Source organism: Lycorma delicatula, chromosome 12 (assembly GCF_047948215.1).
Source record: "Lycorma delicatula isolate Av1 chromosome 12, ASM4794821v1, whole genome shotgun sequence".
Lineage (NCBI taxonomy): Eukaryota > Metazoa > Arthropoda > Insecta > Hemiptera > Fulgoridae > Lycorma > Lycorma delicatula.
This window is the reverse complement of record NC_134466.1, coordinates 60,689,082-60,705,320: the sequence shown is the minus strand read 5'-3', so window position 1 is coordinate 60,705,320 and position 16,239 is coordinate 60,689,082. Positions and strand designations below refer to the sequence as shown.

The following is a 16,239-nucleotide window of genomic DNA, read 5'->3' as shown; positions in this document are numbered from 1 at the left end:
TGCTAGTCATTGAAGCATTCATTGTACTCCATTCTTCAGAGGGAGTCGCGCATCCTAACAGTAAGCCAAAATTCTATGGCAGAGGAATGTCGATTGGTTGTGAATTAACTAACATCCTTAGGCTGTTCTTTACTCTCGCCATTTTCTTCGACTTGCATCGGTCGAGTCCCGGTCACGGCTGGACCTGATTCGACTTCATGGGATGTAGTTAATTCTTCGTTCTTCTTTAGTCTGCCTTTCGTAAATAATTACAGACTGTAACCTTAGAAACATTTGTGATCCCTGAAAAGGCAGCACAAGGGAAAGTACAGGCCTCTTCAGTCGGGCAACTGTAATTGACATGAAACAAAAGAAAAGGAACAATTCCCTAACGCTGAGGGCGAGATGAATGAATTAATCAACTATGGATGAAATAAACACTTAAGTTTACATAGTGAACGTGCAGACAGTTTACAGACCGAAAATTGATTTTTTTTCAAGATTCTTGGTAAAATTATTGGGTTCTTGCCTACTAAATTCACCGTCAAACTTGAAGTCCTCTGGTGTCCACACTTAATGGTATCTCTGTACACCATCTACACTGTAAAGGATTTACAAATTTTACATTCTGACTGTTTGAGTCTTTTGGTGTTTTCATTCGGTATCACATCCGTCCATTGCCTAACCGTGATAGCGTGGCTCCCGGCCTGATAATCTCGTTCACCAAATCAAACAGAATATATTAATTAGTATGTAAATGTTTTGTAACGTCTTGAAGGATATTTTTTGGATTTTCTTTTTTGAGTTAGTAAGGGTTGCAGATGGCAATATTGAAACTTCGTTGTATACCCATTAGAGTTTCCAAAAATTATCAAAGACTGTCTTCCAATAAATGTTCAAAAATTTGTTGCAGTGGCTTGTATTTTTCCCGTCGACATAAAAAAGATTGATACAATTCTAACAGTCAGTGTTCGTACTTGTCTCACTTTGTCTCCGTTTTCTTATTTTTTCATATGAATCCCCACTCTTGCCAATCATTTTGGAAAAGGCTGTACAATTTATTTTTCAGGTGATGGATTTCATTTTTTGTTTTCTTTTTACAAAAACCAATATCTGGGTCACCAATAGTTAATCAATGCGATGAGATGTAATCAGTTGAGAAAGTTTAGCGATGGTGCAAACACGACTGTCATTCGAGACAAGAAAAAAAACATTGTTAACTGATATTGGACATATGAAAATATCTGTAACGTACGACGTATGATGACAATGGATATGGAAATACGGAACTGAACCGTCTACTTGACTTGAATCTTCAGGACTCAATGTCTGATGTCGACTATCATTAAGAGGACTGAGCGGACCGTTTCTTTCAAGGTACAGTTACTGGTCAGGCTTAATTGGAGATTCCGGACAAATAAATTTTACAATCCTTTAGGGCTTTGTTAAATGACGATTCATCTATAATTCAATAAGACTGTGCCCTACACGCTTTCATTCAGATGTGTGCGCCTACTTTGAGAACACTGTTCTGTGATGTTGGATTGGACAAAGAGACCCTGTCAAGAGAATATTTCTAAATCGGAACATATTCGTAAACGGTATCTGAAAAGGGAAGACTCTTTTATAACCTCTAACAAAAAAGAACCATTTGCTTTTACAAAGGACTTATGGATGCCACCGAAAACCGTCAATTCTCATCGAAGATAATGCTTGTACCAAAAACTAATCTTAACATTAATATAAATTTAAACGCGTTACCTTATTTACAAGGACAACAGAATCCTGATTATCAAAATAATAAAAATTCAAACGATAATAATAGCAATAGTAATAATAAACATAATCCTAATCAAGATGTAAGGCCACAATCAAAACATTCAAACAAAGAACAGAACTACATTGCTTTTAATGATGACTACCACTACCGCAAACAAATTCTTTCAAACCATCCGATCATGGTCAGAGGTCTAAGATCTGCATAATTTAAGCATGTTAACAATCTCAAGTGGTCGATTTAAATAATATTTCCGAATTAATAGTAATTTCATTTTATTTATATTTTTATATGTATGTCAACATACTCATAAATATTGTATGAACACTCATAATTTAATTTACATATTTGTATTTCACACTTATATTATACATTGTATATAACTTATTTGTAATTTCTAATCGTGTTATTACTTGTAATATATTGGCGGTAATTTCATTTACATTGTTGAAAAATATACCATTATATAATACATGCATTTGCAATTATAACATTATAATTGTAATATTTCATTTTAAAGTAAATAAATTATCATATGATTTTTGACGGGAGGCAGTGTATTATCCGATGACAACTTGTTATATAATCTTTTAAAATTTTTTTCTTTATTTAAAATTATATCTGAATTTTTTTTAAAAAATAATATAATAAATTATCAACATAATAAAATAAAAAACAACTTTAAATAAATAAATTATCAACATATTTATCGCGGTTGTAAATAACTTAACATCATTCTAGACATTAGATTAATCTAATTATAACAAAAATACAGGAGTTATGAAAACAGTAACCCAATATTAGTACACCGAATAAATAAATTGTTTGTATTGTATATATAAATAAATATGTTTTTATATTCATAATTTTGCAATAATGGTAAAGGATAATGTTTAATCAATAATTTTTTCTACAATTAATAAATATATTAATATAACTATCTGTGTTATCAACATACTGAATACTTGGAATATTAGCAACAACTGAATAATCTTTGTTTTTGAACTGGCTGTGCAACAGCCAAAAGATTGTTCAGTCGTTTTTGTTTTGGGAATTCTGATGTCCAAGATGCTGCTAGCAGTGGATGACCAAAACAGAGAAAGTGAATGATATTTTGGCTAAGTCTAAGCATGCAAACCTACATGACATTGCTAGTGACCTAATACCCATCACCAAACATTGTTAAACCATCGGAGAAAGCTAGCTACAAAACAAGCTAGACGTTTGGGTGGCACATGATCTGACAAACTATGATAGATTCAGGCATGTACTGTCGACAATTAGCACGTTTGGTGCAATCATGCAAAGCTAGGTGCGAGCAATTCAAAAGAAACACCCTAAATTGGTCAACAGAAAGGATGCCATACACCACGCCAGACTGCCAAAATGCATACTGCCAGACTGCATACATCTTTAACGACCAGTCAGCAACTGAGATAACTTGACTGAGAGGTTTGATGCATTCATTATATAGCCTAGACCTAGCACAATCAGCATATCATTGTTTCAATCTATGCAACAACTCCCTGAACGGTGTTAAATTAGTTTTAAAGAAGGCCTGTGAAAACCGTGTGTTTTATGAACAGAAACCACAGACGTTTATAGCTCAGGGTATATGGTGTTGATGGAAAAATGGCAAAACGTAATCGAAAAAAATTGTGCACGTGGTCTCAAAATGTTATTTTTCAATAGCAATACATGTATTCTCAATTTTGGCCTCCAAAGGCTCAATACTTTTTAGACAACCTGATATAAAGGAAATATTAATCATGTAAAATATAAGCTACTACAAAACTTTATTAATGAATTGTACATACATTACATAAATGATAAATGATTCTGAATGATCTTGTTTATAAACTAATTTGTTTTAAATAGTGTATACAATAATGTAAAAAAAAAGCAACAAACTACAAATAAAGAAAATTTATATCACTCTGTCAACTTAATTTGACTTGCATGTAAACTTTTTAGATAAAAATTACATGCAACATTTTTCTCACCAGTATGAATAGCGAGATGTCTTTTTAAACTACCGCTTTGATTAAATGTTTTTTTACAAAAATTACAAGTGAATTTCTTCTCACCAGTATGAATAGCGAGATGTCTTTTTAAATTACTGCTTTGATTAAATGTTTTTTTACAAAAATTACAAGTGAATTTCTTCTCACCAGTATGAATAGCGAGATGTTTTTTTAAATTACTGCTTTGATTAAATCTTGTTTTACAAAAATTACAAGTGAATTTCTTCTCACCAGTATGAATAGCGAGATGTGTTTTTAAAGTACTGAGGCGAGTAAATGTTTTTTTACAAAAATTACAAGTGACTTTTTTCTCACCAGTATGAATAGAGAGATGTGTCTTTAAATTACTGCTTTTGTAAAAAGTTTTTTTACAAAAATTACGTGTTAAGTTTTTTTTGACAACATGAATAGAATAGTGTGACTCTAAGGTACTTCTTCGAGTGAAAGACTCCTGACAAAACGTACATCTGTGAATAGGATGATGAGAAGTTATGATGTTCATTTCTTCATCTGTTTTATTAGTAATTTGCAAGCATTTTTCTTTAAAAGCAAAACTGTTTAAATGATCATATTCTTTACCAACAACATTATCACATGTACAGTTATTTTTTATTTTATTGCAAACCACACATTTTGATGTCAGTAAAATACTTTCAGTATTTCTTTCCTCCACATCACCAATAGTTTTTTCATTATCCTAAAAAAATCAATCACAAAACTTTGTTAATTTTAACAATTCCAACTACAAATTGACAACTTATACTCTAATAATAAATATCTCATCTTCATATTTAACCAAGCACAATATGTTTGTTTGTACGGAGCAAAAATAAAAACTTGTTTAGTAAATGCAGTTAAAAAATAATTAACAAAATGTAACATAATCCGTAAACTGTGTACTACATAGTATAGAACTAAAACTAGTCTGACAACAGACAATTTTATAATGACATATAAAAAAAAGAAAATTATAAAAAAAAAAGAATTAAGAATTTAGCCAAGTTAATAATGAAAGAATAATATACTGAAGATCAAAAATATATAAATTTTTAATCAATTCCGATACACAAAAAATGGGTGCCATAAGAAAAGCAATGTCAGCTGCAATGAAACTTAAAATAATTGTTTAGTATTTATCAACACGAGTGAGCTACATGTTTCTTGAGAAATGTTTTGTTTCTAAATCACATATATTCAAATTCATACCAGAAGTATGTAATGCAATTTATAACTTGCTGAGGCATAATTTATAAATTATTTCTTTTTTGACAAATTTTTGTTCCAGGTTTTAACTTAATTTCGTGACAGAATAGAAAAGTATACTTATGATATTGCTGAGCGTTTGGTAAAAATAAAAAACTTTACTTTTAGATGTCTTATTTAAAAACTTTTTAACTGTTTTTCTGATTTCAAGAGAACACTACTATGAGTAATAAGATTTAGATCGTTTCAAACATAAAAAAATTATTTAACATGCAGCATTAACAATAAACATTTGGTGTGACCTACTGAACATCATTTCGATTCATCTGTGGATTTGTGTTGCCATCAACGCTGCAGTTCATTGTGTCAGGGTTTGGCAAAAAAATTCCTGCACAGTTTTGGCCAAACAACGTGATAAAATAGTACAACAGCAGCAACTTGGCATGTATTTAACACCTGATATGGAAATTTTATAAGAAATGATTTGGAGAAAATTACTTGATTATGAAGTTACTTATTTTTCTTCATCAGTCAATATCGACCAAATTTGTAGTAATGAAAGCATAAATAAATTCTATAAATTTCACTGCTAAGTTCCCTAAAATTGGTTAATAGGGCAAACCAATCACTGAATTGATGATTAAGTTTTATAGTAAATTTTTAAAGGATGAAGAATTTTTCTTAGTCTATAGCTCACACAAAGTCACAGACATTTCTTTCACAGCTATTTTGGTGATATGATTACCATCTTTGTAGACAAAATATCTAGCAATATCACATTTTGTCAGTGTAAATTCATTGCTACCATCTAACCTGAAAATGTATCATTCTAAGCATGAGCTCTAACAGGATGTTTATAAACCAGTGCATTCAAAAAGTAACTGCGCACCTATATAAACATGATTATAGGCTGAAGAATTTTATTCTATGCACTATGAGTAATGCTTTCACAAAGGTTGGTAATCCTGTATTGCGTGCAGTTAGCTTCCATGAGCCAATCACAATGTTGAGACAAGATGTGTCTTAACATAAGAAGATGTGATTCTTTGTTGTCACTGTTTGTTCATTGTCTTTGAATGACTGAGGCTGTCTTTCCATGTGCACACAGAACAGTGAAAATTTCTCATTTAATCCATCCTCATAAGCATGGAGAGTATCAGACAGTAAAAGAATAGTATTTTATTAGTCTTCCAGGTACACCGGTTCCTAATCGATATAGTGTAAGAACACTAATTGAAGACTTTTGGAAGATTGGATCAATAAAGATATATGAGTGAAGTGATAGACCATTAGTATTTGAAGAAAAAACTAAAACATATCAACTATATGAAGTAGTTTCAACAGACCTGTGCAAAGGTTAGCTCAACACAAAAAACAACTTCAACAAGGCAATTTATAAGAAGCTCCGTTTCATCCCATATAAAGCGATTCAAAAGTTATTGTCCAGAGACTGTGGAAAGTGAATTCAATACTGGGAATGGTTTCAACAGTTTCTATAGAATATTTATGGACTGCCAACAATTAAAGCACAAATTTAATTGAAACTGCCATTTAAATATGAATTAAAATTTCTGTGAAAGGAAACTCTAAGAAGTTTCCCTTATTTTGTGAAAGCTGATGCGTTCTACAGCTTCAAAAAGTCAAATTTTCTTTTCCTTAAAAGTAGCGACATTTCAATACAATCCAATAATTTTCAGATTTATATTATGCAATTCTTATATTGCGATACTGAATAGTCATTTTATTATAATTACCGGTTATAATTCAATGTACATGAAAAAAAGATTCTAATCAATCAGTAATGAAAACCTTAGAGAAATGGCATAAAACCAGATCAAAAATTCTTAGGAACCCTCAGAAATCTCATAAATTTCACACTACAAACTACACATGAAGTATAGATCCTGGAAAAGTAGCCTCATGGCTCTTATCAAAGACCAATAGGATTGGCATAAAGAAGTATAATATTTCTTACATTTATTTATTTCTGTGTTTCACGGATGTTTCAACAGCAATAATGCAACACACTGTCTGTTGGGAGGTAAACAATTTGTTATGGCTGTGACACATATACAGCACCATAAGAGATACATCGAAGTAGTTTTTTTGTAAGGACAACAATTTTCATCACATAGCTGGATTCTGTGAATAGATTATAAATTCACTTGCAAGAATCTATCAGCTGCATTTCAGTAGGTTTATGTGTGATGAACAACATTATATTTTGGTACTACGAAGAAAGAAACAAGAAACCTTTTATAAAACCTGGCACGGAATGTTTATTCTTTTTCAAAAGCCATGAGTTTTCAAAAGTGACTTATAACTAGTATCATGACAGCTACAATCCTCCACATACTGTTTTCATCATTCTTTTTAATCAAAGTATCTAATGTTAAACAAGAATTGCCACATATTATTTACGCCATTATATAGTAAATGAAAATATCTTACTTGTCTAAATGTTGTCAGATCTTAGAAAAACGGCAAATGATATCTCTGTTGACACTACAAAGAGAATCACATCGGATGCGGCCACTCAAAGGCTTGTTGTTACTCGGTGTCCGATTCTGAATGCACTGGACAACACGGTGCCTGCACCCTAGGTTACTGAGTTTATTAAGGACGGCCTAAGAAGGCCTTCAGGAACACACAGGTAGGAACTCTGGATCGGAGACACAGGGCCCTAAATATGGTTGCAGTTATCGACATAAATGCTCTGGCAGAAAGTAAGGTAATGGATTCCCTGGCCACCAGGCACCCGCAGGTGGCCTGGCTCCTTAGTAAGTCTCCCATTAGGGCTGGAAATGCAGTGCTGGCTATGTTGGAGGTAAGACGTGTTGGGAGACACAGAAACAGATGAAACATCGGTCTCCAACATCTTTCATACTGCATGTGTTGATTCTGATGATGGAAGTGACCTTGAGTTGGGCCTGGTACATGTATTCGCCAGAATCAAGAAGAACTGTGGACCTTGGGCCTCTACAGGCAGACATCAACTTGCAGGATACTGCCGTATATGCGTGCAAGATTTTAGGGTGTGAGTGTAGGTCGACTGGCTACAGATGTCACATAATCACTCTGACTGGAAGTCTCCCTTCTGCATGGAGGCGTGATGAACCAGTAGAGGAAAAAAGGGGAGAATGATCAAAGTAAAGACTGCGGCTACCTATGCAGACCGGATTAAGTAGGTCAGGAAAGACATTATGATGCCGCCGACTGCTGTGATTCCTTCTGTAAGGAAGGCAGACGACAGAATGGAAATTAAAGTTAAGGTGGAGAGAGAAGTCTGGCACTCTAAGGCAAAATCTGATTTCAATCTTAAAGGTTGGGTCTATCACTAAGAAAACGAGGATGGCCGTTCTCCGGATTCGTGGTTTGGAGAAAGGCATCCAACATGGTGAGAATTTCAAGACGCTGGTTGCGGTCACTGGGTAGGTAATGTCAGATTATCTATGGATAGGCAGTCAGGCTGGGTAATTCGGAGACCGGCGTGGCGGCATCCGGCGACCATCGTTGCAGCTGTTGCTCTGCAGGGACGAGTCAATATTGGGCTGAGAGAGTCTCTTACAGAGTGGAAATACATCGAGCTTCCACAACGGTGATATAGATGCCTGGAGACTTGCCACCTTGCGAGGAACTGTGAGGACACAGACAGGGTGGCTTGATGCTTCAACTGTGGTGGAGAGGGGTACAGGACAGATAGCACTGCATGCCCTAAAAAGAAGAAGGACAACAAAGAAAACTAGGAGAGGGCCCAACATCATTCTGGAGAGATACTGGTGTTCTCGATTTTTTGAGATGTGGTTTGTTGTCGTCCTGCACTGCTGGCAGGAGATTTTAACGACTGGTCGGCCTCCTGGGTTTCAACGAAAACCAACACCCGTGGCACCACCCTGAACGATGCGGTGGCGGCGCTTGAGTTAGTTTGTCTAATAACTGCGAGAGCACATACCGCCTCAGGAGAGGAGAGTAAGGATCTGTGGTAGACCTCACATTTGCTACACCTGATCTAGCTAGCAGGGTTCCGAAGTGGAAGGTACGGGAAGGATTCACGGCTAGTGATCAATGGGCTGTTATTACGGTGATTGCGGAGATTGATATGAGACGAGTACGATGATCTGCGACAAGGAGCTGGAGTACCAGAAATAAGGATGCAGAGGCATTTGCTGGGGTGATCGATCTTCGGGGAGTTGTTTGACTCCTGAAAGCTGAGGAGAAGATGGCCTGTCTTGTTGAGTCCCTCACTAACGCCTGTAATGGGACACTCCCCCGCAAGCTGTGTATTGGTGGACGGAAAAAGTGCCATTGGGACAAGAGAAGGCTTGGGCGCCTGGAGTCCCTAAGAGAAGTGTATAATGCGTATTACAAGGAAACACTTCATCATATAGGCCTCTGGCTATGGTCGATGCACTGACTAAATTTTTCGAGCGAATGCTGGTGCGAAGACTGGCCGGGGCTGTGGACGGCCTCTGTGCAAGCCAGTTTGTGTTCCGCTGGGGTAGGTCAACCCCTTGATGCTGTCTCTGCTGTTAGCCAGATGGCGGACAGCATTATTCGAGAGCGTGCGGAACAGGCCGCAAGAAGGATGTGTGTGTGTGTGTTCTAGTAACTGTCGATGTGCAGAATGCTTTTAATAGCATTACACACGCTGCTATTCTCTGCGCCGTGGTAGAACTCAGTACCGGATTATCTGATTGGCCGATGCAGTCTTATTTGTCTGGTTGCAGACTGATCTACGAGGTGGAGGGGAAACTAATAGAGGATGCTCTAAAAAGGGGCGGGTCCCTCAGGGCTCGGTACTTGGACCGACCCTATGGAATATTGCATATGATAAGGTATTCCACCTCCCAATGCTGCCAGGTCACCCTTGTGGGGTTAGCTGACGACCTCGTGATTGTGGTTGATGCGGCTATGAAGAGAGAGGCGACTGGAAAAGTTAGCATCGTATATGGTATCATTAAAGACTGGATGAGCAGGGTTGAATTGCGGATGTCTTCGGAGAAAACAGAGGTCGTGGCTATAACTGTGGCCAAGAGGTTGATCCTTACACTGGAAGAACAGCGAGTTGAATCTAGCCCGGCGTTGAGCGTCTGGATATATTTTGCGCAGGTACATTTTAGAACACATGCTAAGGAAGTTTAAAACACAATTACTAATTTCTCTAGAGCAGTGTTGAAGGACTTGAATAGCTAGGATGAGACACGCAGAGTGAGGTGATGGAAGGCACGGGGACAGACAGGCCCCCAGCTGAGTGCCTAGGGAGCTTCCTGAGCTTGTAGGGTTCACCTGGGTGTGATGAGGTTGGAGGGGGACTCCACCTCTGGGTCTGATGAAGGCTTTGGTAAATTAATGGTATGTGTTTGTAAGCTATGTGTTAGTGTGTGCATGGTTGTGCTGTGCAGTGTTATGAAGTTGGTGACTGTTGGCACAGTGTGATGTAGCATATGACCAAGTGTGAGATTGATCCCCCTTCCTGATGAAATCCTTTGTTAGTGGTATCAGAAGGTTGTGGGCAGCCAGGAGTGTTGGTTTAGTCAGTAGTACGTACAGATAAACATGCACACGTTGTACTCAAATACTTGTACTTTAATATAAAAATTATTCCACAGCGATCATTTTCTTCACTGTAAGCAAAATCATGTTGAACACTGTACAATATTGATTAAATTCGGCACGTTGATGTGCCGAATTTAATGTGGGGACGATAGACTTTGGCTTGATGTCCTCAGCTAGTCTGTGAACTGAAAACTCTTTTTTTCAAAACGTCTCGTTTTTCTTTAAAACAAAAAAAATTGTTTTTCTCCAACTTTGAATGCTATTTTGAAAATGATTTTGAACAACAAGAGGTTGGAAAAGTAGTTCATTCATTTCTACAGGTTTTCCTATTTTTCACATGTCTTACCTAATGGAAGTTAATTTTGGCACTTAAAATTTAATTTGATTGACCTAATATTGTCGGTGGTAGTAGTAAAAACAAGTCGGACAAGGATGTTCTCTATCCCTGTTATCTTTTAATTTTTGAATAGAACCAGCAGTTAATGATGTTAAAGAACAATTTAGATCTGGAGTAACAGTGCAAGGTGAAAAGATAATGATGCTACGATTTTCTGATATAGTAATTCCAGCTATAGTTATTCTAGGGAACAAGAAAACAACTTTTGGTTAGAGATTTTACAATAATCAACTGAGCTTCAAATAATGTGCAGGCAGGAATGGTTTTCGTAATGAACAAGAAATTTTGGGGTACATAAATTAAAATCTAATAATATGTTAAACAAAAATGGTACACCGATTTATAGCATGAAAGGAAAAGTCGATAGGCGAGTGGAATATATTGAAGAGTTATACAGAAGAGATGAAATCGAAAATGGTGTTTTAGAGGAAAGAGAAAGTCGAAGAGGATGAAAGAGGATAAACAATCTGAATTTAAGAGCGCATTAAAAGATCTGAATGACAGAAAGGCTCCTGGAATAGACTGAATAACTGCAGAATTACTGCGTGTGCAGGTGAGGAAGAAATGGATAATTATACAAGCTGGTGTGTAATATTTACGAAAAAAGGGAAGTTCCATCAGACTTCAAAAAGAGTGTTATAGTCAGGATACCTAAGAAAGCAGGAGCAGATAAATGTAAATTATACAGAGCAATTAGCTTAACTACTCATGCATCAAAAATCTTAACTAGAATTCTGTACAGAAGAATTGAGAGGAGAGAGGAAGAACTGTTAGGACACCAATTTGATTTCAGGAAAAGTATAGGGACAAGGGAAACAATTTTAGAGCTCCGATTAATAGTAGAAGGATGATTAAAGAAAAACAAACCAACATACTTGGAATTTATATACCTGGAAAAGACATTCAATAACGTACACTGGAATAAAATGTTCAGCATTTAAATAAATTAGGGTTCAAATACAGAGATACAAGATTAATTGCTAACATTTATAGGAACCAAACAGCAACAGTAATAATTGAAGAACATAAGAAAAAAACCGTAATAAAAAAGGGAGTCCGACAAGGATGTTCCTTATCCCCGTTACTTTTTAGTCTTTACATAGAACTAGCAGTTAATGATGGTCAAGAACAATTTAGATCCGGAGTAACAGTACAAAGTGTAAAGATAAAGATGCTACGATCTGCTGATGATATAGTAATTCTAGCAGAGAGTAAAAGTGATTTATTACAGGCAATGAATGGCATAAATGAAGTCCTTCGGAAGAACTAGTGCATGTAAATAAGCAAGAACAAAACAAAAGTAATGGAATATAGTCGAAATAATGTAAATGGACCACTGAGTATAAAAATATTAAAAGATTATGGAGGTAAAAGACTTCTGTTATTTGGGAAGTAGAATTACTAAAAGATGGATGAAGCAGCAGTGATAACTGACAAATAGCACAAGCCAAACGAGCTTTCAGTCAAAAATATAATTTGCTTACATCAAAAATTAATTTAAACGTCAGGAAATCATTTTTGAAAGTATATGCTTGGAGCATAATTTTATATGCAAGTGAAACTTGGACAATCAAAGTACTTGAGGAGAAAAGATGAGAAGCTTTTGAAATGTGGTGCTATAGCATGATAAAAATCAAATGGTTGGATAGTGACAGACTTACAGACCACATATTACAGCATCCTGGAATAGTAGCTTTGATATTGGAGGGGCAGGTACATGGGAAAAATTGTGCAGGAAGCAACAGTTGGAATATCAAAACCAAGTTGTTAGGGAAGTGCGATGTAGGGGGTATAACAAAATGAAACGACTGGTACTACATAGGGAATATTGGAGAGCTGCAACAAACAAGTCAAATGACTGTAGAAAAAAAAATTAACTTGAAACTTCAAATAAATTATAGAGAAAAAAGATATAACACATCCTTTATGGCATGTAAAAAATAGTTCAACATTGTGGACATCAATTAAAAAATGAATAACACTGAATTGTATTCATTATCCGGTCTATCTGAACTTAAGAATTTCCTTCTACTCTTCTTTTATGTTTTTGTATCTATCAACCTATTAAAACTATTATTCAAGGGGAAAAAGTCTGTAGTTCTCAGCCTGAAAGCAATGAAAAAGCCTCATAACTTTAACATGGCCTGCATTCATTCATTTATTGCGATGCTATACACAATCCAAGAGCCCAAAAACATCTATATTTACGTTATGTACTGTTGTAAAAAATGTTTACCTACCATAAAGTGTTAGGGGCAATCTGTTCATCATAGCTATTTACCTCCCTATACTCCGTATAATATATTGTTTATATTATAAATAAAATATCTCAAGTCAGACAAGAATGCTACATGATATGTGGGCCATAAACACTACATAAAAGTTTTTTTTTTTTTTTGTCTTCAGTCATTTGACTGGTTTGATGCAGCTCTCCAAGATTCCCTATCTAGTGCTAGTCGTTTCATTTCAGTATACCCTCTACATCCTACATCCCCAACAATTTGTTTTACATACTCCAAACGTGGCCTGCCTACACAATTTTTCCCTTCTACCTGTCCTTCCAATATTAAAGCGACTATTCCAGGATGCCTTAGTATGTGGCCTATAAGTCTGTCTCTTCTTTTAACTATATTTTTCCAAATGCTTCTTTCTTCATCTATTTGCCGCAATACCTCTTCATTTGTCACTTTATCTACCCATCTGATTTTTAACATTCTCCTATAGCACCACATTTCAAAAGCTTCTAATCTTTTCTTCTCAGATACTCCGATTGTCCAAGTTTCACTTCCATATAAAGCGACACTCCAAACATACACTTTCAAAAATCTTTTCCTGACATTTAAATTAATTTTTGATGTAAACAAATTATATTTCTTACTGAAGGCTCGTTTAGCTTGTGGTATTCGGCATTTTATATCGCTCCTGCTTCGTCCATCTTTAGTAATTTTACTTCCCAAATAACAAAATTCTTCTACCTCCGTAATCTTTTCTCCTCCTATTTTCTCATTCAGCGGTCCATCTTTGTTATTTCTACTACATTTCATTACTTTTGTTTTGTTCTTGTTTATTTTCATGCGATAGTTCTTGCGTAGGACTTCATCTATGCCGTTCATTGTTTCTTCTAAATCCTTTTTACTCTCGGCTAGAATTACTATATCATCAGCAAATCGTAGCATCTTTATCTTTTCACCTTGTACTGTTACTCCGAATCTAAATTGTTCTTTAACATCATTAACTGCTAGTTCCATGTAAAGATTAAAAAGTAACGGAGATAGGGAACATCCTTGTCGGACTCCCTTTCTTATTAGGGCTTCTTTCTTATGTTCTTCAATTGTTATTGTTGCTGTTTGGTTCCTGTACATGTTAGCAATTGTTCTTCTATCTCTGTATTTGAACCCTAATTTTTTTAAAATGCTGAACATTTTATTCCAGTCTACGTTATCGAAAGCCTTTTCTAGGTCTATAAACGCCAAGTATGTTGGTTTTTTTTCTTTAATCTTCCTTCTACTATTAATCTGAGGCCTAAAATTGCTTCCCTTGTCCCTATACTTTTCCTGTTAGGAAAAGTATAGGGACATACTTCTTCCACTCTCCTCTCAATTCTTCTGTATAAAATTCTAGTTAAGATTTTTGATGCATGACTAGTTAAACTAATTGTTCTGTATTCTTCACATTTATCTGCCCCTGCTTTCTTTGGTATCATAACTATAACACTTTTTTTGAAGTCTGATGGAAATTCCCTATTTTCATAAATATTACACACCAGTTTGTATAATCTATCAATCGCTTCCTCACCTGCACTGCGCAGTAATTCTACAGGTATTCCGTCTATTCCAGGAGCCTTTCTGCCATTTAAGTCTTTTAATGCTCTCTTAAATTCAGATCTCAGTATTGTTTCTCCCATTTCATCCTCCTCAACTTCCTCTTCTTCCTCTATAACACCATTTTCTAATTCATTTCCTCCGTATAACTCTTCAATATATTCCACCCATCTATCGACTTTACCTTTCGTATTATATATTGGTGTACCATCTTTGTTTAACACATTATTAGATTTTAATTTATGTACCCCAAAATTTTCCTTAACTTTCCTGTATGCTCCGTCTATTTTACCAATGTTCATTTCTCTTTCCACTTCTGAACACTTTTCTTTAATCCACTCTTCTTTCACCAGTTTGCACTTCCTGTTTATAGCATTTCTTAATTTCCGATAGTTCCTTTTACTTTCTTCATCACTAGCATTCTTATATTTTCTACGTTCATCCATCAGCTGCAATATATCGTCTGAAACCCAAGGTTATCTACCGGTTCTCTTTATTCCGCCTAAGTTTGCTTCTGCTGATTTAAGAATTTCCTTTTTAACATTCTCCCACTCTTCTTCTACATTTTCTACCTTATCTTTTTTACTCAGACCTCTTGCGATGTCCTCCTCAAAAATCTTCTTTACCTCATAAAAAACATAAAAGTATTCTGATGAATAGAAAAATTGAGAATTCTTACAATAACTAGATCTTATAATTATAACATAAACCAAGAGAAAATAGAAAATAGCTTACATGATTAAATATTGTCTGCTCATCATCTGTCTTTGCAAGAGGTACAAACAAATTGTCTTTTTGCTCTGTTTCATGCATGTTTTCTTTTTTGACGAGCAAGGATAATGGATCTTCTTCCAAAAATGAATTACCAGTCTGTCCATCAATATTCTGCAAAAAATATAAAGTAATAATAATATTGTTTTATAATAGTGGGACTTAAAATAAGTGTGGTTAATTAAATATTACTGAAATGTAACATCTGATAAAGTCAAGAGCATGGAGCTAACTATAAGAGCAGTTCAAAAAGTAACTTACATTTGTCCCTAGCATGGAGATTGATGGGGATAGAGCTACCATCCTGGCGTCAAAACATTTTTATACTCATCAAGAACGCATCAAGATGTCGTAGCATGTGAACTGTGATTTTTCTACTTTTTTTATTGTAAATTATTAAAATGTACTTTTCAATAGAAAATACTGCGAGTGTGAGGTGCGTTCAGTTATCAGGATTTTACTGGCAAAAAACCTCAAAGCAATTGGAATTTTCATCAACTTTGTAAGGTGTATGGAGATGGAATAATGAATAACAGTGGAGTGAGGCAGTGGTGCATTCAGTTTAAAAATCGTCACACCAATGTTCATGATAAGAACCGCAGTGGTCGGCCTAGCCTTTTGGCTGATAAAATAACAATTAAAATCAACTATAAAACTCATGAAAATCACTATTTTATGATTACGAAACTATTGCTCATTTCCCCCAAATTT

General features: G+C 35.3%; 1 protein-coding gene across 1 annotated transcript in view; it reads right to left on the bottom strand.

Annotated features, from left to right (window-relative positions):
- Window positions 1–3,572: 3,572 nt before the first annotated feature.
- The window catches only part of LOC142332772 (uncharacterized), a 50,156-nt gene continuing 37,489 nt past the window's right edge, over window positions 3,573–16,239 (bottom strand). Inside the window, exons 5-6 of the mRNA XM_075379388.1 lie at window positions 15,493–15,642; window positions 3,573–4,477 (exon numbers count right to left, since the gene is read on the bottom strand). Coding sequence (XP_075235503.1) covers window positions 3,689–4,477; window positions 15,493–15,642 — 939 coding nt within the window. The 3' untranslated portion in view covers window positions 3,573–3,688. The remainder of the gene's footprint in view (window positions 4,478–15,492; window positions 15,643–16,239) is intronic.